Here is a 25790-nt window from a genome sequence, read left to right as displayed (position 1 = left end):
TCTACTAAATTATAAGTGAATGGGGTTTATGTCAACAAAGAGAGTGAACACAGTGATGAAAATAGATTGATGAAGCCTTCCTATCTAAGTCCTTAAGAGTGAGCTGCTCCCACCAGCCATTCTTAGCAGCACTGACATGAGAAGGGCTGTAAGGGCTCCCCTGTTGAGTAAAGGCTTGAGCTTGGTCCCTGGGCTTTGCCCTGCCTGCTCTGACGTCGCAGGAGTCCTCTTACACGTCCGTCCTAATGTCCCGTTCCCCAAATCCTTACCACCACCATATTTCACTTGTGACCGGCTGTTGACAGAGCTGGCAGACAAACATTTTTGTCACAGTCCCGGATTCATTATTTCATTGGTTTAGAGAACTCCCATGTGAAGAGATGAGTTAAATTGGACTCTGAATACCAGTGTCTATGCCTAGACTCAGGCTTCAATTAAGTAGGAATTAAGCAGGTGAAGGAGATCCAGTAACTCTCCAGTGGTGGGGGAATCTTAAGCCTCCTGGAATTGCTAAGGATCGCTCTGAGCCTCTGCCTGTGTTTGCTTCCCAGGTACAACCTCCTATTCCCATTGCTGTCAGCCCATTGGTACCAGATTGGGACCTTCTGTGAAAGTTAGAATCTTAGGGCGTTTTCAGAGCCCTGACTCTCCCAGGGCCACACAGCCGGGATGTGCCAGCAGTGAAACTTAAACCCAAATACTGCTGGTTCTATGGTCTGTTCTTTATCCACGATCCTGGTGACCTGCAAGCTTATTAGAACTGTGTATAGACTAAAAGTAGAAAAGCCTGGAGTGAGGGCTAGAAGGGCTCCTGCATGATGCAAACCCATCTTCCTGCAAGAACAAATCAACTCTGAGACTGCCACTTTCTCAGCACTCCTTGCCCCTGGAGCCCCCTACCTTCCTCAGATTGGAGAGGGTGGACATCAGAAAGCCGTTCCCAGATGCTCCATTTAAGAAGGTTGACCAGGACAGATACCTCATCATTTCCCACCAAGCTGTAGGACTTCATCATTCCCCCCACCCACCCAGGAACTCTCCCTCCCCTTCCCCCCCCCTTTTCATCTTCTTTATGTGCTTAGATTGTGAACTCCTTGAGGGAAGGGATTGTCCACCTGTCTTTGTATTCTCATCCCTTAGAACAGTTCCCGGCATTCAGTAGGTATTTAATAAATGCCTCATTCATTATTCATTCACGCGGTCTCCATCGTTAGACTGTGAACTCCTTTATAGCAGAGGTGGTCTTTTCCCTTTCTTTGTATCTCCCACACTTAGGCATTGTCCTGCCTGGCATACAGTAGGCACTTAGTGTTTATTAAGTGACTGCCAAATGCATGAACTTTAATGTCAGAATTTCATGATATTTGCTTTGTTTTCTTAGAGACTTTTTCTTCTTTCATTCTGCTTCTTGGCTATATTATACCCTTCTGATAGGCAAAGTCACCAGGGAAGGGGTCTGAAGATAAGTAATATGACTCATCACATAGAGGAGTCCCTTCTCTGAATTCCTGTCACGCCAAGAGACTGTAACAGGACTTTCCCCTCAACTAGAGAAAGATACAAGCCAAGCCACAACTCCTATGTGAGATTTCCTGTCTCCCCTAATAAGCTTAGTCACTGGCAACCTTTCACTGTTGGGGTGCCAGGATTCCAGCCCCTCACAACCCCAGTCTGGAAAGGCTATGAGTCTCATCTCTCTCCATTCGGAGTTAAGGACATGCCAGAGAAGGAACAGAGGTGAAAGCACCCCTCTTATGATGCCAGCAGCTTTCAGACATGGCAGAGAAGGAACCATGCTATGGTCCCTTAGCCAAGTTATTCACTCAGCTTTCCCCCAGCCTCAGTTTCCTCATCTGTAAAATGAAGATAATTCCTCAGAGAGGTGTCATGGGGACCAAAGGATATAATATACAAAGCACTTTGCAAACCTTAAAATGTTAGAGAAATGCTAGCTAGTTTTATCATCATCATCATTGACCTGCAATGTAGTGGGTATCTAGCATCCCGTTTGGTGGCTCTTTCTCTATACTACCAGGGTCTATGACTGGATTCAGGCTTGAATCAAGTAGGATTTCAACAGATGAAGGAGAGCCAATAATTCTCAATTGGTGGGGGAATCTAAAGCCTCTCCCCTAATTTGTCTCCCAGGTATCTCCTCCTATTCCCAGTGTCATCAAACTATTGACATGATCAAACAAGATGGTGAAGGGCCCATAATAGGGTCATAATTTAGAGCCAGAAGGGATCTCAAGCCACCTAGACCCACCTGGTCCATCCCTTCCCTTTGTGTTTATAGTTGAGGAAACCAAAGATCCAAGAGTTCTCAGTTACATCCCATATGAGGACCCACCAAGTGAACTGGGGATGTTGAGTTTAGAGAAGAATGGAAAGGGGAAGTGGAGAGAGATGATAGCTCTCCTCAATTATCTGGATGTCTGTCCTAGAGAATAAAGGATTAACCTTGTTTTCCCTGGTCCCAAAGGTGGAATTGGTATCTATGGGTAGGAGTTGCAAAGTGGAATGGGTTGACTCTGGAGGTAGTGAACTCCTCTTCTCTGGAGGTATTCAAGCACAAGCTGGATGGCCACTTGATGGGATGTTGTAGAGGGGATTCCTATTCAGGAGACACCTGCATCCCACCTCACCTCTAAGTGAGGAGAAACCATATTGTCCCTTTGGGCTCCAATTCCCCTAAGCCTATGTGACCACTCTCTGGACCCTGGTTACACTATGATCCTCTCCAAGGTCCTGTCCTAACATCCTAGAACATCTCATATCACAAGGCTGACTGAGGAGGAACAAAGTAAAGTGTTTCGTGAGCCCTGGGTGGGATGCCCCTTACTGACTCTCACAGAAGACTTCCTGGAGGGTATATGGGTGGGAATTGGGCAGGGAAGGCTGACTCAGTGACCAGCCAGGGGTGAAATAGAAGTCCCTGAAACTGGTGTACATTCTCTCTAAACTCCCTGAATCTACCTCCCTGCCAGCTCCTCCCACTTCCATTGCCGTCGTGGCTGCTGACACACCTGCCCCATTTAGCCGCTATCAGGCTCAGAACTTCACCCTGGTCTGCATCGTGTCAGGAGGGAAGCCAGCCCCTGTGGTGAGTATCCCAAGGGCTCCAGCACCCCACCTTCCTCTCCTTTATATGGGCATCCCGATCCTTGGACATTCCAAACAAAGGTTCAACTGGGAGATAGAGGTGAATGTTTCTGAAGTCCCTTCTGATTCTTGAGTCGATGGTTTTATGAGCCATCCACAATGTATTTTGGTCCTACCTGCCCACACTGACCTGACCTATCCTTCCCTCTAGCCCTCTTAGCTTCCTTCTCATCCAGTCTCCCAGGGCTAAAAGGACATGGATTCTTTCCAGATCCTGAGGCCCAGAAAAATTAAAAAGAAAAGGGAAAGTCATTATAATCTGACTGATTTCCTTTAGGGTCACCCTAATATCTTTGAGACCTTGACAATTTTTCCCAATACTCATTTTCATGGCTATTTTAAGGGACAATTTGAGTGTGGTTGGGAGAGTGGGTGGTTGGAAGGGGCCAATTTGGAGTGATTTGGGAGAAAGGGACAGGATGGAGAGGCAGGCAGGAGCCAAGAAGAAATTTAACTCAGACTTTCTCCGTACTTCCTTCCCTCTGGCCACAGAGGAAAAAACAGTAAGGTATTATGGAAAGAGCACTGGATTTGGAACCATGCCCCAAATTCAAGGCCTCTCTCTGATGCTTACTGCCTAAGTGACTTTAGGTCATTTCACCAAACCTGAGTCTCTTCATCTGTAAAATCAGGAGGCTGGATTAGATTGCTTCCAAGGCCCTTTCCAGTTCTAGAACTATGAGCCTATAACCTTCCTTTAAATTCCACAATGTATTACTTACTACCTTTGGAAGCTTGGGCAAATTATATACCCTTTGGGGGAATCATTTCTTCTGTTTAATAAGAGGAGATAGACTCTAAGATCTGGTCCACCTCTTAATCCTCTGGTGATTCCCAAAGGACCTAGCCAGTGAGCTTTGCCAGAGGAGGCAAAAACACCCGTGATTTAAAGATTTGTATGCCCTGCCATCAACTGCACTAGAAACCACATTCCCTCTCCAGATACTAGGGAAAGAATGGGATCAAAAAGTTCTGTGGGAGCTCCTAGACCCCAGAGAAGATTGGGGTACAAAAGAAGCCCCTACTCCCACTCCCTCCACTCTATTCCTCCTGCTTCCCCCCACCACCCGCCATCCCCTACCATCGGCAGATAGTGACAAAGAGCCAATGGAAGATGCCTGCTATCCTCTGAGGGCATCCTAGTAGGTGGCCTCCAGGATGCCGCTGGTTCATCTCTGATGTCCCCCTCCCCCCTCATTCCCAATGCCACCGCTGACGGTGCCTTAGGGCCCTTGAAACCTTTCAGCAGGCCAGGCCTCTAAGGTTTCACATAATCAAATATTCCCCCTTTTAAAAAAAATGTTTCTCAGCCCCCCATAATCTGCCAGCTCCTTGCATCTGCCTGGGATGTTGGAAGCTCAGAGGAATCCTTTGATATAAATTACAATCCGGCTTTTGAAGCACTTTTCAAAAACCCAAAGCAGTCCTTTATGTGGAAGAGACATTCATTTTTGGAGGCTTTAAACCCTGACAGATTGCCCTCTCCTGTATTTGATTCCACCCCCCTACCCCCCCCAGCAAAACACACACCTCCCCCTCACTAATTCTGCCTTCTCTCATCCCCATTGTCTCCCTCTCCTCTCTTCCTTCATTTCTTTCTTCCCCTACCTTCCCTCTCCTGGGACCCAGCCTCCTTCAGAGATGCTTCCCACATGTACGCGGCCCCCCCTCCTCAGCTCCCATCGATTTATTTATTCGATTTATTAAAGAGACACCCGTTTCCCACAGGCCTCTGAGCGCATGTACCAAAATATAAAAACAACAAATTGAATTAAATTCCGCAGCTCAAAACTTGAATCTCCCATTAGAAGAGAAAGCTAGAGGACAATTTTCTTTCTCCAGAACTGCATGCCTATCTCCCTCCCACACAAGCACACCTGTTCAGACTTTAGGCACACACACACACACACACACACACACACACACACGAAATTTTCTCCTATTTCTTCTTCCAATATCCTTCTAATTTCCCCTCTTTATCTACATTCTCAATGACTCCCATCCCCCCTGCTTAGAAACCAAGTCCCTTCCCAAGAAGAGGCCAAAGTGTTCAAGTGAGGGTCACCTCTGATGTAGGTGGCTATATCCAGAGTCCTGGGCTAGGCACAATGAGGTAGAGCCTTCTTTGGAAAAAGGCATGGTCCGTGCCTCCAGAAAGCAACCTTGTCTGTTAGTCCCTGCCTCCGGTAAATACCCAGTTAGTCCCTAGTCCCAGGAAACCAGCTCCCAACCTAATATAGTATTTGTCCTTTGTTCTTAAAGAAGACCATGGCATCAAGGAGATGCTGACATGACTTGCAGTTGATTTTGATTTGAGCGAGAAAGGGCTATGCAAGGTCATCAACCTCACTTTCTCCTCCAGATTCATCTGGGTCCAGTGACCAGATATTCATCAGGATGACTGGAGATGGCCCAGGATGCAATGGGAGACCCTGGCCCTTAGGCTAAGGCCTTTTCAGGTTCTCACTTAGAGTGAAGTAACACCCATTCAATTAATAGGCCTCTTTAAGAAGGGAGTCAGCTAGTCCAACCTCCTTTTATAGATGAAGAACCTGAAGATCCATAAACTTCTGAGGTGAGATTTGAACCCAGGTCCAATAACTCTTGAGTTCCTAGCCTCAGGGAGCCAGGCCTCCAGTTTGATGAAGGAAGGAGCCCCTGCTCTCTAGGAGCTCCAAACCCAATAGACAAGACCCTGCCCCTGACCTCACAGAGGAAGCCCTCAGCTTGACTGCAATGTCACAGACCATAGACTCAGGTTGCTACTAGAGAGACATGGCCCCTACCCCTTGGCTCCCAGCTAAAAGGAAGAAGCAAGAGGAATACCCAACCCAAAGAGACATTTAAAATGATTCATCTGTAGCTATAATTGTATACCTCACTTTAAACAACCTCCAGAAAGGAAAATCAGGTTTTATGCAACAGATGAATTGGAAGACAATTCCTCCCATTAGAAACAGACTCACCCTGGGAGTCCTTTAATTAGTCACACACTCCCCACCCCCAGTGCATTTGAGAGAGTATTTGATATGCAAAAATGTGAGTTCCGAGTATTTTTTCTAGAGCATATTTACAGGATAAAACTCTAGCTTCCTCCTGGTTTTCTGGGCCAAGACTGAGAAATAATAGCATGAATAACTCCAAATAGCAATGAATTCAAATATCATTTGGATTGGTCTTTGGCCTGGATTACCGGATTTGTTTGGAGCAGAGAAAACAGATTATAATGATTATGGCAAAGGTAGCTTAGGATGGTGCGTTTGCCACAGATAAGCCAAAAAACAACCCAAGAGTGAAAAATTAAGAGTTGGGGATATATATGGACACATACAAGTGGTGGGAGTCTGCATGGTAGGTGGTCTTGAGCAGTCTGGCTAATTCAGAGCCAAAACAGAGGTAAACCAGAGTAGACCCCTTATCTAATCACTTATTCCCTCCCATTTCAGGTTTACTTCAAGAGAGATGGGGAGCCCATAGAAGCAGTGTCCCTGTCAGAACCCGCAGTGGGGACAGCTGCCCTCCAGGATGGCCGGGCATTTCGTAGCCTTCTGCACCGTGACCTGGATGACACAAAGATGCAGAAATCCCTCTCCCTGCTGGATGCTGAGGGCAGGGGTGGGCATCCCTATACCGAGGGGCCCTTCCGGGGCTTGACCCCAGACCCAAGCCTTGTCCTCCAGCCCACAACTGAGAACATCCCAGAGACTGTGGTGAGCCGGGAGTTCCCCCGTTGGGTCCACAGTGCAGAGCCCGTCTATTTCTTGCGTCATAGCCGTGCCCCGGGCAGTGACGGCACCGTGGAGGTGCGGGCCTTGCTCACCTGGACCCTCAACCCTCAGGTGGACAATGAGGCTCTCTTCAGCTGTGAGGTCAAGCACCCAGCTCTCTCCATGCCCATGCAGGCTGAGGTCACACTCGGTAAGGCCATGCCAGGGAATGGATCTCTCCGACCTTTTGGTTTTGAGACATGGTGCAGGGGGGTGTAGACTGGAGTAAAGGTCAGATTACCAGGATAGAGTCATGAACATGGAGGATAAGATTCAGAGGCAAGAAAATGCAGAAATATGGAAGTGAGATCAGGGTCACTGGAGTCTAGAGCCTGGACTCCTGAGCCACGGCTGGGAACACTGAAGGCAGTGTTACTAAGCCCAGGGCAGACCCTTATTCTCTAAACCAAAGCCAAGAACACTGGAGATGACCCAAGGGTTTCTTCCAGGACAAGTACTATAGCACTTACTCTCTGAGAGAAGAAAGTGAAGGTAGGGAGAATTAGAGCAGGGGGATCTGAACTCACTGTATGAACTTGGACAAGTCCTTCCCCTCCTCTCAGGATCTCCTTCCACATATGGAAACTGAGTGGATTGTACTGGAGTACCTCCAAGTCCCCCTCCCAGCTCTGACATTCTGTGTTCTAAGGGCCCTCCCAGCCCTGACATTCTATGTTCTAAGATCCCTCCCACCTCTCACATTATGTGTTCTAAGGCCCTCTCCCATCTCTAATATGCTGTGCTCTAAGGTCCCTCCCACCTCTGACATTCTGTGTTCTAAGGGCCCTCCCAGCTCTGACCTTCTGTGTTCTAAGGCCCCTCCCATCTCTAACATGCTATGTTCTAAAGTATCTCCTGACTCTGGCATTGTATGTTCTAAGGTCCTTCTCAGCTCTGATATTTTTATGACTCTTCTTGGTTTTCCAGGAGACTCTGGGAGTAGAACAGAAATATTATAAGGTAGGGGATAAATCCTCAAAAGGGTCAAGATCTAGTCCTGACACTGGTCATCTTGCCTCAACTAGAAGGAAACAGCATCTTCCCCTTTTCCTGTGGCCCTTCCCCCCCCACCCCACCCCCACACACACACCTGACCCCACGCCTGCTCTTAGTTAGCTGTGGCCTGAGGAAGATTCTAATTAATGGAATCCAATTCAGCCATTCAAATCAACAAGCTTTTATTGAGGCTTTGTACAAAGCTCTGTGACAGGCAGCAAATGCAAAGTAGGGAGTAATGAGTAATTGAGGACAGAGATATTAAGATGAGTTAGACATGGTCACTGCCCTGTGTGAGTCTGAAAAGCTACCTGTTTGTAGATACCTATGTGCATATGTGCACATGCATATATACATATGTGTGAGCATGTATGAGCAAATGTGTTTGTGACGATATATGTAATATGACATATTGTACTATATTACATTACATATAATATTTGATCTTCACAACTCTGGGAGGTGGGTATTTTTTTTAATTATCCCCATTTTATAGGAGAGAAAACTAAGTTAGACTTGTCCAGGGAACCATGACTAGTAAGTATCTGAGGCCGTATTAGAACTCAAGTCTTCCTCTGCCTACTTTGAAATCTAGCTGCTGCAGTGCAAGAGCATATGTACCAAGTACTGTAGGACAAGAATTAACATGATACTTTGGGGCATGCTCAAGGGAAAGAGATAGAGAGGCCAGCTGGGAGCAAGGAGGGCTTTCAGGAGGAGGTAACATTTGAAATGAGCCTTGATAAATTCATTTACTCTAAGATGTTAATTGCCTCATCAGAATAAGAGATCACATTTCTAGAGAGCATTAAGACTTAGGAAGTGCTTGCTCACAGATTGTTGAAGGAGAGAGAGCCCTAGACTTTGAGGCAGAGAAAACGGGTTCAAACTCAAGCAGACATGGGTTATGTGACTTTGGGCAAGTCACTTTCCTTTTTCTTGACCTCAGTTTCCCCATCTGTAAAATGAATTCTTGATGATCTCAAAGACTAGATCTGAAGTTAAAGGATCAAATAATAGCTATGGCTTTGTGACCTTGGACAAGTACCTTAATATCTCTCAGCCTCAGTTTCCTTATCCTCATGACTGAATGACTGCTGAGGTTACTAAGCTCTCTTTCATCCATAAATCCTCGATGACCAGTGCTGTAGGAAGTGAAAGTATGACTCTTCCCATCTTACTGATGAAGAAACTGAGGCTAATAACAGAGCAATTGACGATAATCCGTGCAGTGTTGTCATTGCAACAAGGAAGACAAACCTTTGATTGTCTAATGGTAATATTTTAGGCAACATAATGGGTGATTTTAAGTAATTAGTGCTAGGGGACACCCCAAATTGTAACCTGGAGAAAAATATGGTCATGTAAAGTCAACCTTGTCCTGCAAGACAATGGTTTCCTCCTCAGCTTTGGCTAGAGTTTCACCCCCAACAGACCTCAGCCTTTTTGAGCTTCCCTTTGATTCTTAAGAGATTAGCTGATGATGCCAAGAGGAATAGCAAATATATAGAATGAGAGGGGTTGGATCTGAGCAAGCCCAGAGCACTGGACCAAAATGAATTAGACAGAACTTAATTTTAATTCAATTTAATTCAAAAAGAACGATGTCACAAAAAACAAGATGGTGGAGGCAATAGTTAGACAGTTCCTTCTCAGGAAAAAGATCTGGGGGACTGAATGGATTACAACCTCAATAAGAGTCAGTTAAAAATAGCTAATGTGATGTTGGACCACATTAAGAAGAGACACAGAGTTTCCAGGAATAATGAAGCAATAATCTTGTTACCCTGTTCAGACCACAGTGTTCCATTCTAGTCATCATCATTGAAGAAGGACATTGATCAGACGGAGAGTACCTGGAGGAAGGAATTCAGAAGGGTGAAGGGCTGTGAGTCCATGTCACACGTGGGTCAGTTTAACTTGGGGGGAGGACATGATATCTGAAGGCCTACCATATGGAAGAGAGCCTAAGACATGTCTTATTCAGCCTGGGGGAACATCATAGCTTTAGAGGTCAGAAGATGTTCAGGAGCCATCTGGTCCAACATCTTTATTTTATAGATAATAAACTGAAACCCAGAGAGAAGACAAGACTTTCCCAAGGTCATGGAAGTAATAAAGGGCAGAACTAGGATCCAAACCCAAATCCTCTGACTCCAAATCCTGCCCTCCATACACCACACCATGCTGCCTCCTTTTCAGGCTTTATTAGGTCCTGAGCAAATGGTATCCCTGCAGTATCCTAGCCATCACCCCTCTAGTCATATCCTCACTCTAGGATCATTAGAACTAGAAGGAACCTTAGGACCCAGAATTCCAGGACTAGGAAGTAAAGGTCATTTAGTCAAGAGGTTCTTACAGGCAACTTGTTCTTTCTAATATTTTGACAATTCTATTTCATATAATTGTTTTCCTTTGTAATCCTGTGTATTTTAGTTTATGCATTTAAAACCATTATTCTGAGAAGGGGTCCATAGGCTTCACCAGACTGACAAGGAAATCCAGGACACAAAAAGGGTTAAGAATCCCTGATTTAACCCACTACTCCCACTTTACAGGAGAAGAAGCTTAGACTGAAAAAGCAGAAACCACCTACCAGCCACACCCAAGCAGGTCATAAATAATAGAACCATGAGTCATACCGAGCTCTCCCAACTCTATATCCAGTGCTCTTTCCTCAATAGCACCACTGTCACAACCTGTTCCATTGGCTAGTCCCACTTACCTCTCTGGCTTCTTCCATTCCTCTGATTCTTTCTCTCTTCTTTTATGCTTCCAATTACTTGAACAGAAAGCCAGCCAGCCGCCACTTCTGCCTAATGAAGCATTTCCTCAGCTCTGGGTCCAAGAATAAAGGAAAGCCAATTCCCTTTTTTGTGAGACATTTGCTGTCTGCAGGATCAGTTCCTTTCCTATATGCCTACTCAAAAAAAGAAAAGAGAGAGATGGCAGACAGGTACTTCAGAGAGATTTGTGGAAAATGGAGCCTCGAGGTGTCTCCTCCTAGCAGCTCTGAACCACTGACCTTTGCCAGTGCTTAACCTATGACCTTCCACTGGACTTTTGTGTGAGTAGCTGCCACTCCTAGCTCTTATTCCAGGCTCCTGAGCTGACAACCACTGCCTTTCTGTCCTTTTCCAGGGGCTTGGGAAAGAAAAGAGGGTAACTACAGGTAGGCTCCTCACATGAAGGGGATGCCACCTCATATTTTGGGGAGAAAGGGGGAGATTGTCTGGGTTTGTGTGAAAAGCCCTGATTGAGAGTCATAGGATAGTGGAAAGATAATTGACCTTAGAGTTACAGGACCCGAATTCAAAGTTCAGCTCAGCCATTTCCTAGCCATGAAACCTTGGGCAAATCATTTAATCAGTTTCTTCATTTATAAAGTAAGGGAGTTGGATGGAATTTACCTTTCAAATTCTTTTCAGCTCTCTATTTATGCTCCTGTGATCCTAGAAGCAATCGCTGTTAGCTGTGGGTTAGGGTCCCAGCAATGATACTTCCTTCATTCGACCTCAGTTTACTTATCTGTAAACAGGGAACATAATACCCAACCTACTTCTTTAACAGATATCAATAGGTTCAAATGGCATATGTAAGAGGACTTTGCAAAGTATAAATGGAGGATGGGTAGCATACAGTAAATGTCTTCTGCTTATTAAGTCAGCCCATCTCAGAGATTCCATTCAATTCAACAAACATATATTAAGTAAGCACCTCCTATATGTAAGGCAGAGAGATCGCATGTTGTCGTGGATAAAGAGCTGACCCAGGAGTCAGGAAGACTTGGGTTTGAGTCTTGACAGTGATATATACTGACTGTGTAACCCAGGGCAAGTCCCAACTTCTCAGTAGAGAAGATTATTAAGTGCAGAGCTAAGTACTGATTAGCATTCATTAGTAGAGAGAATTTCTTCCTCGTGAAGTCCTATACCAATGAAATCACATGTTCAGTCCATAGGTTAGGCACCATATTTGGTGCTTAGGAAGCAGTCCCTGCCCTCAAGGAGCTTACATTCAATGGACAAAGGAGGGGAGGCATACTACAACATGTTTCAAAGAAAAATGTGGAATAAGAGAAGACTAACTGAGGGGATCCAAGAAAATTTCTCAGAAGGTGGAAGACATGAGTTGAGTTTTAAAGGAAGATCAGCATTTGGAAAGTATCTTTCCAGGAGTGTCCTAGGAGGGACTTCAGAGGCTACCTGTTCCAGCCCCTACTGGACAAGTCATCATTCTTTGACCTTTGCTGGATTGTTGTTTGCCTTTCATTCTGGAAGAACAATGATGCTAGGAGGGTGATATCTTGACTTGCAAGTGAATTGGAAAACCTTTCCTGAAGAAGGACTCATTGCCTTCTGAGGGAAACCCAGTTCCACATTAGAATAACTGTTAGGAAGTTTTTCCTGAATGAGAACTTGAATTTGTCTCCTGGCAGCTCCCACCTTTTGTCCCTGGTCTTTTCCTCTAGAGCCAAGCCAAACAAGTCTAATCCTTCTTCCACTGGCTGTGCCTTCAAATATTTAAAGGAGTGATTATGTCTTCTACCCCCCACCGCATCCCCCTCCTCCTTTGAGTCTCCTCCAGGCTAACCGTCCCTAGTGCCTTCAAATGATTCTCACATGACAGAAACTCAAGGCCCTTCATTATCCTGGTTGCCCTCCCTGGATGCTCTCCAACTTAGCAAATGCCCTTCCTACAATGCCCTTCTATAACTGAACACAATACTCCAACTATGATCTGACCAGGGCAGAGACAAAACTCTCACCTTTCCAATCCTACACCCTATGCAGCTAGTGGTATCAAGGTAATGAATGCAGTGGATAAAGTGCTGGGCCTGGAGGCAGGAAGACCTGAGTTCAAATCAAGGAGCTATGTAACCCTAGGAAAGCCACTTAACTTCTGTCTTCCTCAGTTCCTTCAATTGTAAAATGGGGATAATAATAGCACCTACCTTCCAGGATTGATGTGAGAATCAAATGAGATAATATCTGTAAAGTGCTTATTAAATGCCCCTTTTAATAGAACCTGAGTTGACCTAAGCTTCCTTGGCTACCACATCAAACTGTTGACTGGTATTGATCCTACAGGCCACTAAAATCCCAGGCCTTTTTTCTACCAACTTCTTTGTAGCAATATTCAGCCCATCTTGTACTAGTAAAGTTGATTTTTTTAAACCCAAATACAAAGCTTTACCCTATTAAATTTCATCTTATTAATTTCAGCCCAGCATTCTAGCCTGTCAAGGTTTTTTTGGATCCTGACAGTTATCCAGAGCTCTAGCTATCCCTCCCAGCTTTGTATCATCTGCACATTTTAGAAGCATTTATAAACAGTGGGAAAAGATTTCGAAACCAGAGGCGCTCAGTTTGAGTCTTGACTCTGCTTCTCGTCACCTCTATGACCCTGAGTCATGTGTAACCACATCATTAAAATGAGAGGTTAGATAATTACGACTTCTAATCTCTTTCTAGCTCTATGATTCTATGATCCTTTGCTTTCATCCAAGCTGTTGATAAAAAATGACCAAGCACAGATCCCTGGGGCATCCCCTACTTAACTCATATTGAGTCTAGCTTTTCAGCCAGTTCAGAATCTAAACTGTACTGTCATGTAGCTCACATTTTTTCATCCTCTCCACAAGAATAGCACAGGAGACCTTGTCAAATGATTTGCTCAAGTGTAGGCAAACCATGTCTACAACACTCTAATAAAAGGGTTCAAAAACAGTAAATGAGGTTAGTGTGCACTTGTACTTGATGGAGTCTCACTTGTTTTTTGTAACTGCTGTTTCCTTTTCTAGACATTCATTAGTCATCCCTTTAATAACTGAAATTTTCTATGAATCAAAGTTAATATCCCCAACCCCCCAAAGTTGTTAGACTCTGTTCTTTTACCTTTAAAAAAAATTAGGACAATATTTGTACTTCTCCGATCCTGCGATGCCTTCTTTTTGTCTCCAAGGACTTTCAAATATCCTTGACGGTGACTCGACAAACACACCTGTCCGTTCTTTCAATACCTGAGGATCTAGTTCATCTGGGCCAGGAGACATGAGCACATCCAGGTCAGCCTGGGGATGCTCTTACTATCTTCTTACTTATTTGGGGCTTCCACTCAGCTCCCTGTTGACCGTCCTCTCTAGGTCGAAGATCATTCTCAGTAGAAAAAAAAATGAAGTCAAATCAGAATTAAGCGACTCCATCTTCTCTCTGATGTCTGTTCTCACCATCCCCTCCCAACCTCCCCAGTAATCTTATTCCTTCTTTAATCCTCCTCTTTTCCCCAATAGAGTAGAAAAATTCTTGTTGTTAGTGTTGTTTTCGTCACCAGCCCTAGCTCATCCTAAGCTTTAGCACTCTTGATACAGTTCTTAAAGGACCCTAGAACCCTTTCATATTAAACGTGCTACCTGTTTTTGCTTCCACCTTCTATGTTTTTTTAATCTAAGCTGATTGATATGTTCCCTATGTACCCACATTGGTATTTTTTTAGGCAACTCCACATCTTCCTCCTCACTTGAGCTGTTTCTCTTTGTGTCTTCAAAACCTCATTCTTAAGTACATCCCATCCTTTCTGGGCTGACTTTACCCTATCAAATTTTAAACCATGAGATCCTATCCATGCTTTCTCTAAACTGTCAGAAATGTGTTCTCCTAAAATCTAGAATACGTATTGTATTATAGCCAATTTCCTTTCACTCCCTACCACAAACTCTAAGATGAAGAGGTCATTTTCCTCCCCAAGATTTTTACCCAGTAAGTGGTTCATCCTTATTGGTGATAATTAGGCACAAGATAAAATTTTCCATTGTTGGTTCCTCCATCTTCTGAAAGATAGAATGATCTCCAAGGTGAATAGAGAAATGATTTGCTGCTTTGCTTCTGGCTAAAAGACATAGCTTTAGTAGGTGCCTGGATAAATGAAGTCCCCCTTCACAACTAGACCATGTCTCAGGGTCAGGGTTGTGATCTATCAACTGACCTCCTCACTTATCACCTCTTTTTGTCCAAGAGTTTGGATGCATTCCAACAACAATATCACTTCTCTTCCTGCATCCATTGATTTTCCCAAAAATACTCTCTACCATGCCTCTCCAGTCTGGTTTTAGATTACCTCACCTACTAGACAATGCTATTCCACTCCACTTTAGATGATCCTGCTCATTTAAATTCCAAAGGAAGGATATGCCTTATTCTAAAGTTTAGAACCATAGTCCATCCAAGAGTCCCAGACCACGAAATATCAATGATACTCATGAATTCAGTTCTACTTCCTTAGCTTCCCTAGCATCCCTAGCTGGAACACTTCTGAGTTGACATCTCAGGCCATGGATTTAATTGTTAGCTCTTTTATGTCTTTTATTAATTTGGGGGTATCTCCATCATTAGTCTTTCTTCCTACATAGTAGTTTTTCTCTGGGATACCTGGTTTGTTAGATATATATATATATAGGCAGTATCATCCTTCCACACACCACCTCCTCCCAGATCCTTTCCATTTGAAGCCCTTTTTATCAGATTTGCAAGATTCCAGGCAAATGCATTCTCACAAACTCTTGTTAAATGACCTCTGTCCCTGGCCAGGAAGGAGCCTTTCATTCCTGTATCTGAAGTTGTAACCCAACAATTCAAATCCCGTTCTCAGACACCATTGTCTTAACTAGCTGCTCACTTCCATTAGACTGCAAGCTTCTTGAGAATGGGGGCTGTTTTTGTCTCTTTTTGTATCTCCAGCAGCTTAGTTGGGTGCTTGGAATATAGTAAGTGCTTAACAAATGTTGACTGATTGATTTCCAAATCTGCCTTTCTCTTCTAAACAATTTCTCTTCTATAGAGCAATGATGAAAACACCACCTTTGCCCCTAAGATATTCATTTTCTTACCCAAAACTTCATAATCTTTAGCAATGCTTTGTAGATTTCTTCTAATGGCCATTGAATTTCCAGCATGAGGGAGTAGTTAGATGGTTTAATAAGCCTTAGGTCCTGGTTACATGCCCCTAGGAAAACAGCAGACCTCTCTAGTTATCGCAGACACAAGGAGATGACTCACCCAGTCCCACTCAGCGGAGAATCACCAACTAATCATTTCTTCTTCCTCTGAACCATTGGAGATCTCACCCCTGCTGCCACCAGTGGATTTATGTCTTCATTCCCTGGAGGTCAAGCAGCTGCAGCCTTATTTGAAGGACCTCATTCCTCTTCAGGAAATCCCTCAGAGCTGTTTCCCATCTCCATGTGTTCCACGGCTCCCTTTCTTCTCTTTGGGACCTCGACATCTCAGCGTGAGCAGTGCAGTTTCCTCTAACTAGAATGCCCTCCCCCTCTGTGTCAATGCCCAGCTCAATGGTCAGTTCCTCTTAAACTTCTTCCACTTATGACCCCCTCAGTGCTTCTTAAACTGTGGGGTGCTGTGGAGCCCTGTGAAGCATCACTGAGCCTCACAGATACAAAGAATCTCAGCCAACATGACCTATCCTTATCAAGGAATCCCCTGCATGCCATCCCCAGTTAGTACTCATCTCACCTTTGCTCCAGTGCTGGGAAATGCCCATCTTCTCTAGGAAGCCTAGTCTGTGAAGCCCTACCCATTTCCTGCTTCACATTCAGTTGAAAGAGATCTCTCCTCCCTCAAAATTCCAACCTCCCTTTGGGAGCTTTTCAGGTACCTCTGGCCATCTTCTGCCATTCATCATGGCTATTTGTGTTCTTGCCATGCCTATTTGAGCCAGAGAAGCCGGGCAGAGCAGGAGATGGGGCCAACAGCATATTGTGATAGAAAGATCCTTGTCTTAGAAGATTTGAAATCAGGAAGACCCAAGTTTGAATCCTACCTCATACACACTAGCTATGACTCTGAACAAGTCACTTAATCTGTCTGAACCTCAGTGTCTTCATCTGCAAAATGAAGGGGTTAGACTCAGTTACCTCCAAGATCTTTTTTCAACTCCAGATCTAGGATTCTGTGACCTGGATCTGAATCTGGTCTGGTGCTTATTAGTTGTGTGACCTTGGGTGAGTCACTTAATCCTCAATTTCCTCATCTGAAAAATTGGGATATAATCCCTGGCCTCCCTATTTAACAGGTTGTTGTGAGGAATGAACTTTTCAAACCTTATAAGCCATGAGATGTTTGAGCAGCTGTTATGATTCCTCATCTCTGTTTTCCTCCCCACCCTCATCCCAGTTTAGAGTTCATAGTAGACATTCAATAAATCTAACTCTCATTCTGAATTGATGCAAGAATTTAAATTTGGCAGAATTGAAGCACTGGGGGAAGTGGGAGACTCTTAGGATCATAGATTCAGAGGTGGAAGCAACCTTCAAGGTCACTGAACTCAGTTCCCTTCCCCAAGGAGGAAGATAAGGACTGATGACTCAAGATTTACAAAGCACTTTCCTGCCATTTGCCATGGAAAGCATGTAGGGCTGGGATTCTTATCCCTCTTTAACAGAGGCCTGAAGCAGGGTTGTGATATGTCCAAGTTTGCACATTGAGTTAAGGTCAGAGACAGGATTGACCCTGAGATCTCCTAATTCAGTTTTGGTGGCCTTTTGGTTCAAAACTTCCACCCATGTGGGAATTCCAGTGTAGGAATTCCCTCCATCACATTGTGTACCAGAAACTTGACAGTAGCATAGTTCTAGAAAGTGGCCAAAAGGGCACCCAAAAGTTGAATCCAGTCACACAGCTACTTTATGTCCAAGGCAGGATTTGAACCCAGATCTTGCTTACCTATATCCATTCATCTTCTGTGTCTCAGTATAATCCATTATGAAAGAAAAGCCCTGAAATGGATGTCAGAGGATGAATGTCAAATCCTGGATTACTTGTGTGGAAATGGAACAGAGGGGTCAGTGAGTGATTGTGGAGAGTGATGAGGAGGGGAGGAAGGAAGGGAGAACATTCCCTGTGGGGCAGCTAGGTGGTGCAGTGAATAGAGCACTGGCCCTGGAGTCAGGAGGACCTGAGTTCAAATCTAGTCTCAGACACTTAATACTTACTAGCCATGTGACCTTGGGCAAGTCACTTAACCCCAATTGCCCTCCAAAAAGAAAAATATTAATATTCCCTGGGAAGGGAAATGTTCTGACTAGAGAATCCTTTGGTCCAGGGGTTTCCCCTCTCTTGGCCCCAGTTTTCTCATCTATAAAATGAGGGAGTAAAGAGAGATAAAGCAGAGAACATGCTTGAATTACCTAGATCAGAGTTGTTGTGAGGAGAGACTTTAGAACATGGAATGACAGAGCTGGGATAAGACTTAAAACACAGAATATCAGAGCTGGGAGGGCCCTCAGAACACAAGATGTCAGAGCTGGGAGGGCCCTTAGAACACAGGATGTCAGAGCTGGGAGGGCTCTTAGAACATAAAATGTCAAAGCTGGGAGGGCACTTAGAACATAGAATTTCAGGGCTGGGAGGTCACTTGGAACACAGAATGTCAGAGCTGGGAGGGCCCTTAGAAGACAGAATGTCAGAGCTGGGAGGGCTCTTAGAACATAGAATGTCAGGACTAGGAAGCCCTTAGAACATAGAATTTTAGCTCTAAAAGAAAGTTGGGGATAATCTAGTCCACCCCACCCATACAGGTGAGGAAGCTGAGGCCCAGAGAGGCAGAAGGACTGATCATCCAAGGAAGGAGCAGAGCCAGGAGTGGCAGGCAGGTTCCCAGGTGCTCTGCACTGCACCCTATTGGGAGATCTTTCTTACAGAGCTGTCAGAGACTTGGGGGGTGGGGGGTAGGTGAGAATCGAGGGAAGGGAAGCTGCCAGGACTGAGGCTCCGAAAGCTGCTGATGGACTTGATGAGGCGGTGACGGCAGCTGGATCAGGCTGCGGAGGCGACATCTTGATGAGAGAGCTTGGGAGGGAGGGAGAGAGGGAGCCGGGCGAGCCATCTGCTGCTAAGGCGGCTGGCAGCAGCTGCTGTGAGCCCAGCCCAGAGATGGGAAGGGTCTGCAGGCCCTGGCTGCCCCCTGCTGGCCCCACATTCCAGGGTGTCAGGCAGCCTGGAGGGGAACCGGGGAAGCAGCTCCAGGCTATGGGCAAGGATGCTTTGCCCCTCCAACTGGAAAGAGCAAAGGGGGCTGCCGATCTCGTCCTTATCTTCCTCCCCTGCACCTAGAACTTTGATCAGAAGGTGCGTCTACGCCTCTTGGAACACCGAGGGCCAAAAGCCCAAATGACATTCGTGTGTATGTGTGTTGATAAGGGCAGGGGGATCGCCTCTGAAGAGCCAAGAATTTAATAACGCACACAGGCAAGTGATTTTAACTGTCTGATAAATGTATAAAGGGCTTCCCATCACAACAAACCATTAATGTATGGAAGGTTAAATTATCTCCCCCATTTTACAGCTGAGAAAACTGAGGCGCCAGAAAAGGGAGTCAGACACTACATTTGACTCTCCTGCCTCTGATCCCAGCAAGGCTTCCTCAATATCATACATGCTATTTGACCCCTCTTATTTCACTGAGTACAATCTCTTGCACAGTACTCAGAGGGCTCTATGATGTCATTGATTCAAATACAGATCACAGCCCATTTCTGCCTGCCCCTTCTAGGTGACTCTTCTCTGTGACCTCCTCTAAGGTCCCTGACTGAGGTCCACCCAAAGTGCCAGGAGCCTTTCCTGGAATTCCATGGAACCCTCTGGTGTCTACCTGATCTCCCTCCACCTCACTATGTGTCTAGCCCATTGCTTCCTATCACACTGATGACATTCTTTAACTGAAGCTTCTCATTGATTAGAGCATAGCTATAACCTAGTCCAACCTCCTTGTGTCATAGATGAGGACACTGAGGCCCAAGGAAATTAGGTGACTTTCCCAAGACCACACAAAGAGTACATGTTGGAGGCAGGATTTGAATCCAGGTCCTTTGACTCCAGGAACTGCTGTTTCCACTGCAACTTGCCCCTACCAGCCCTCTATCTGATATTAGCTGTTACTCCAAAGAACACCACCACACCATCTCATATAGTAATGATAATAAGCAGCTCTTAGAATCCAGAAGACCTGGCCCAAGGTCTTCCTGTGACACATTCTAGCTGTGTGACTATGGGCAAGACACATAACCGATCAAGATCCTCATCTGCATCAACGAAGGGGATTTCCACACTGGGAATTTAGCACAGCACCTGGCACATAATAGGCACTTAAAAAATACGAATTGATAAACATTTTGGTTCCTCATCCTGATGAAATCACGGATCTGGATACAGAAAAACAACAATACTAAGCACCCCCATCTCAAATATAGAATGGTGTTCTAAGTAATGATACATTCAGTAATCAGCATCATAAAGATAATGATAGTAATGGCATTTACATAGCACTTTCACTTTGGCAAAGTGCCCTCCCCACACTGCCTCCTTTGATTCTTAACAGCTCCTTAAGGTAAGCCCTGCACTTACCTCATCTTAGCGGGTGAGGAATTCAGGATTCATGGAGATTAGTTGAGCTGTCCATGGTAGAACAGTTAGTGAATGGAGGAGGCAGGATTCAAACCCAGATCTCTCCTCATTCCAAGTGTCAGATCCTTTCCACTGAAGATTTGGCATTTGAAAAGCCTTTTGCCATAGCACCACTATGAAGTAAGGAGTCTGAGCTTCCCTGACACAAGGATTGTTGCATTTTATAGATGAGGTGCCTTCCCGCTCTAGAACCTTAAAAGATGGGCTGCTTTCTTGCATTCCCAGCACTTAGCACAGATCTTGACACACAGTGAGTGCTTAAATGTTTGTTGACCTATCAAAAAATAAAATATAAGGTGGGCCTTTGTTTTCAAGAGAAACTTGGAAATAGTAAAAGCATGGCCCAGTTTCCCAAAACAGACCATATTTTCCTCCTTGTGTTCAATTCTGGGCACAGTTTATTATCCATCCATCAGTTATCTCCATTCAGATTTGTTTTCTTGTTCAGTCGTGTCTGACTCTTCATAAGCCCATTTGGGGTTTTCTTGGCAGAGAGACTGGAGTGGTTTGCCATTTCCTTCTCCAGCTCATTTTATAGATGAGGAAACTGAGGCAAACAGGGTTATGTGACCCGCCGAGGGTCACATGGCTAAAAGTGTCTGAGGCCAGATTTGAACTCATGAAGATGAATCTTCCTGACTCCAGGCCCAGCCCTCTCTGCACACAATCTCCATCTAAAATATATGCCCTAATCAATCCAACTGTTATCACAGTTGGGGGAAATGGGCCTTCTTCATCCACTTGGTTTTTCCTGTGTAGATGGGCTGAACTCTCTTGAATTATTACAGAACTTGTTTTGGAAACCCTACCATATTCCAGAGCTGATGGATTCCCCACACTGTACAAATATGAGCATGCAAGGAGAGAGGCTGACTTCTCATACAGTTAATCAACAAACATTTATTAAATGCCTGCTCTGTACATATGCCAGGGATTGCACCCAACACTGGGGATAGAAGAAAAGCAAAAATATTCTTCTTGACCATAAGGAGCTCACCTTCTAATGAGGAAGACAAAAATGTAAATAACTATTACATACCAAATATAGAAGACAATTGGATGGTGCAGTGGATAGAGAGCTGAGCCTAGAGTCAGGAAGACCAGAGTTCAAATCTGTCCTCAGCCACTTACTAGCTGGGCAAGTCACTTTGCCCTGCTTGCCTCAGTTTCCTCATCTGCTAAATGAGCTGGAGCTAGCATCTTTGCCAAGAAAACCCCAAACTGAGTCACGAAGAGTTGGACATGACTGAAAAATGACTGAACAACATTAGATACAGAGAGAGTGAGCAGAGAGAAGGGAATCATCTCAAAGGGAAAGACACCAGAGGCTGGAAGAACCAGGAGTGGACTTGTACAGGTGATACTCGAGATGAATCTTGGAGTAAGTCACGGAAGCTCAGAGGTCATAGGACATAGCAGACAGTGCTAGACTTGGGGTCAGGCAGGCCTTGGGTTCGAATCATTGCTCAGACACTCGTAGCTGTATGACCCTGGGCAAATCCCTTCAGCCCTCCAGGAAATCCCTCACCTCCTCTCTGGAAAATGATGGGAAAATCAGCGAACTCTGTGGTCCTTTCTAGATCTAAGACCCTGTGATGACTGAAAGGGGCAGGGAATACAAGGCCCACATGATGCTTATTGTTTATTAACTAGGGGGAAAAAACTCTTAAGTTTTTGATTCACTAAAAAGCCTTTGGGGCTCTCCCACAAATATGTCAGAATCACACAGGCTTCCTCAGAAGACGTAACAGAGATGGCTGTCCTTGACCATCCTCTGATTACTAACATCGGTCGAGGCAGAAAGCAGAAAGGGGCATGCTTGTCCCTCTCGGGTGGGCTGGCCAGTTCTGCATCGGAATAGAAGCGGAATTCCCTCTGGTGCTGAGTTCCCCCAGATGCTCCTGTTTGCAGAGATAATAAAGCTGGAGCTAACATGGAGATCTTCTCCCAGGGCTGTCGTCAGGGAAGAGCTTTGTAAACCTTAAAGAGCTTCAGAGATGGGACTTTATTAATTAGCAGTCTCTTGCCTGGTCTCTCCCTCCATGCACACAGCTATCCCCACCCCTCTCCAGTCCCCAGGCAATGATCAAATATTGGTAAAGACAGATGGCTTGGGGTGGGGCGGGGTCCTAGGATAGGGGCCTCATGTCACAACCTGCAAAATCTGACCATTGGACTAACCAGTCCATAATGCTTAGCTCGAGAGGTTTCTTTAAGGCCTCATCATTCATCACTTGGGTCTGTCTCCTCCCTAGAGAAGAAGGTCTAAAGGCATTTTGTTTTGCCAAATCAAAACCTTTTTCTTTTTAAATTATTCAACAAATAATGACCACAATGGGATCTTGTATTCTCTTTACCTTTCAGTCACCTGATGTGGCCTACTGGGAGCTTTGTCTGAAAATGTCTGCCTGTTCCCTTCTCATATCTTCATTGCTATGCTGACTACATCAAGCCTCTGAAACTGCATGACTTTGGGCACTTAACATCTGGGGGCCTCAGTTTCCTCATCAGGAAAATGATGATGTGGATTGGTGTTCAGTTATTTTTAGTCGTGTCCAACTCTTCATGACCCCATTTGGGGTTTTCTTAGCAAAGATACTGGAGTGGTTTGCCATTTCCTTCTCCAGTTCATTTTATAGAAGAGGAAACTGAGGTAAACAGGGTTAGGTGACTTGCCCAGGGTCACATAGCTAGTAAGTGTCTGAGACTGGATTTGAACTCAAGTCTTCATGACTCTAGACCTGGTGTTCAATCTACCACACCAGCTAGTTTCCCAGGGTATGGAAATAAATGGCCAGGTCTAAGTGAACATATCAGAATCTCCAAAATGAGATCCATCAAACATTTGCCAAACTATCCACATAGGAAAACTCTCATGGACGGAGAACCAGGAGTCACATGCATTCCCACTCTTTGCCCTCTCTTCACTGCCGGGGCCTTCCTTTCTCAGGGGACACTGCAAACTCCCTTACACACACACACACACACACACACAAATATATACATTTACACACATGTTCATGCACCTACATGCACACACATATACACTGCAACTTCTCGGTTCTATTGCCAGGCCCATGGCAGAAGCTGACCCCAACCATCATAGCAGAGATTACAGTGCAGCAGTCATAGCCCAGGAAGCTGAGGTTCTTTCAGAAAATCCTAAGAAGCCAACAGTACCTATGTGCTTTATGCAGGAAGCAGTTTGAAACTACCCTCACCCCTACCCAGCCTTTTCTCCCCCAGGGAGCTTCCTCAGCACAGCCTGAACAAATGGCCTGGCAAATCCTACAACCAGCAGAATGTCTGAGAAGGATCTGGATGCCACCCTCTCTACAGCTCATAGACCGTTATCTTTAAAATAGGCTTTAGAACATTTAATGTCAGAGATGGGACAGACCTTAGAATGTAGAATGGGAAGGACCATGAGACCTAAAATGTCAGAGCTAGGAGGGCCTTAGAACATAGAATGTCAGAATTTGGAGGGCCCTTAGAACCAGGAATTTCAGAGCTGGGAGGGACCTTAGAACACAGGATGTCAGAGCTGGGAGGGAATTAGAACACAGGATGTCAGAGCTTGGAAGGGCATTAGAACACAGAATATCAAAATAGATGGAGAATCAGAACATAAAATATCAGAGTTCTGATAGGCCCTGCCATTTAAGAGAAGCATGTAAAGCTCAGAAACGTTGCCTGAGTTTCCCAAGGTCACACAGGGAGGAGCAGAAACGAGACCAGACCCCAGGTCCCTTCCTCCCATCTCAGCACCAGCTCCAAGGTCCCTCACCTCCAGGCACACTTCAGATCTGCGAATCCATCCAAGGTAAGGGCAATATCTTTCTCCTCCATGCCCGCCTTTCCTTCCTCACCATCCCCTTCCACCAAAACACACGCATGATGCAGACACATCTTCTCCCTCCAATGTCTTCCCTCCTCCCTGCACAGAATCTCAGATGTCTTGCTCATGGTTTTAATTAATTGTCTCTGGTCTCGTCTCTAAATTAAATCAGCCATACCCAGGAGGCTGCCAAATTCTACATTGTTTCTCCAGTTCCCTCTCCCTGTACCACTCCAGGAGAGGCAGACCAGGTACAAATGAGTAGTGAGAAGTCAGGCCTGGCTCCCCTCTACTGTACCCCAGGCCCCAAGAGTTCTGGAAGATATTATGTCTTCACTGACCTTATTTTATAGACACAAGGGTGAGGAGCTTGTGGCCTCAAGGCCTTCTAAGTCCTTGGGTGTGGCCTTTTGACTGCGTTCAAGTTTTACAGGGCAAATCTTTTTATTAAGGAGATTTGTTCTTTGAAGTTTGGTTTCCATCAAAGGGCCAGACTTGAGGACCTACAGGGCCATGTGTTGCCTCAAGGCTACAGGTTCCCCACCCCTGGAAAGGGTCCAGAAAGGCTATGGTTCCCATGGGAAGTAGCCAGCTTTACTGGAGTGATACTCCATGGGCCAGAACGTGATCCAGTTGGGCTGAAATCAGCCATCGTGGTCCAGTGGAAGGGGCTTGTCCTGGCTTCCTCAGGGATTTACTGTGTGTTGTTCAGCAAATGGTTTTCCTTTTCTAGATTTCATCTTCCTAATCTGAAAAATGAGAGATGAGCTGTATTTTATAAAGTTCCTTCGAATTTTAATATTCTGTGTTCTAATAAGCATTCATTAAGGATTTATGGTATGTAAGGCACAGTGCACTGTCCTTGCCCTCAAGGAGCTTCTATTCTAGTAAGGGGGGGGGGGGGGGGTAAGGTGGGAGGACAAAGATAAATCAGAGCATAAGTATGATGGAAAGAAGCTGTGAAAGGAAGGTCTGGCACCAGCATCTGGGGGCAACAGGAAAGGCCTCCTCCATGAGGTGGATCTTGAGCCTAGTCTTAAAGGCTCTGACATCCTGTGTTCTAGGGGCCCTCCCAGCTCTGACATCCTGTGTTCTAAGGCCCTCCCAGCTCTGATATCCTGTGTTCTAAGGCCCTCCCAGCTCTGACATCCTGTGTTCTAAGTAAGGCCTTTTCCAGCTCTGACGTTCTGTGTTCTAAGAGCCCTCCCAGCTCTGACATCCTGTGTTCTAAAGGCCTTCCCAGCTCTGATACTCCCTATTCTAAGAACTCTTTGATTTCTGACATTTTGTCTTCTAAAGGCCCTCCCAGCTCACCTGATATTCTCTGTTCAAAGGCCCCTACCAGTTCTGACATTGGGTTCTAAGGCCCCTCCCAGCCCTGACATTCTGTGTTCTAAGGCCCCTCCCAGCTCTGACATTCTGGGTTCTAAGGTCCCTCCCAGCCCTGACATTCTCTGTTCTAAGGGTCCTCCCAGCCCTGACATCCTGTGTTCTAAGGGCCCTCCCAGCCCTGACATCCTGTGTTCTAAGGGTCCTCCCAGCTCTGACATC

General features: G+C 45.3%; 1 protein-coding gene across 1 annotated transcript in view; it reads left to right on the top strand.

Moving 5' to 3' along the window:
- Positions 1-25790, top strand: part of IGSF21 (immunoglobin superfamily member 21) — a 400074-nt gene that overhangs the window by 363765 nt on the left and 10519 nt on the right. Inside the window, exons 5-6 of the mRNA XM_069078440.1 lie at positions 2988-3103; positions 6609-7080. Of these exons, the coding sequence (XP_068934541.1) occupies positions 2988-3103; positions 6609-7080 (588 nt within the window). The remainder of the gene's footprint in view (positions 1-2987; positions 3104-6608; positions 7081-25790) is intronic.

The sequence above is a fragment of the Petaurus breviceps genome, unplaced genomic scaffold, assembly GCF_028583685.1.
Source record: "Petaurus breviceps papuanus isolate PSGF00001 unplaced genomic scaffold, PetGlider_PUasm1.0 91041, whole genome shotgun sequence".
Classification (NCBI taxonomy): Eukaryota; Metazoa; Chordata; class Mammalia; order Diprotodontia; family Petauridae; genus Petaurus; species Petaurus breviceps.
The sequence above is the reverse complement of the archived record's forward strand: the minus strand, read 5'-3'. Positions and strand labels throughout refer to the sequence as shown.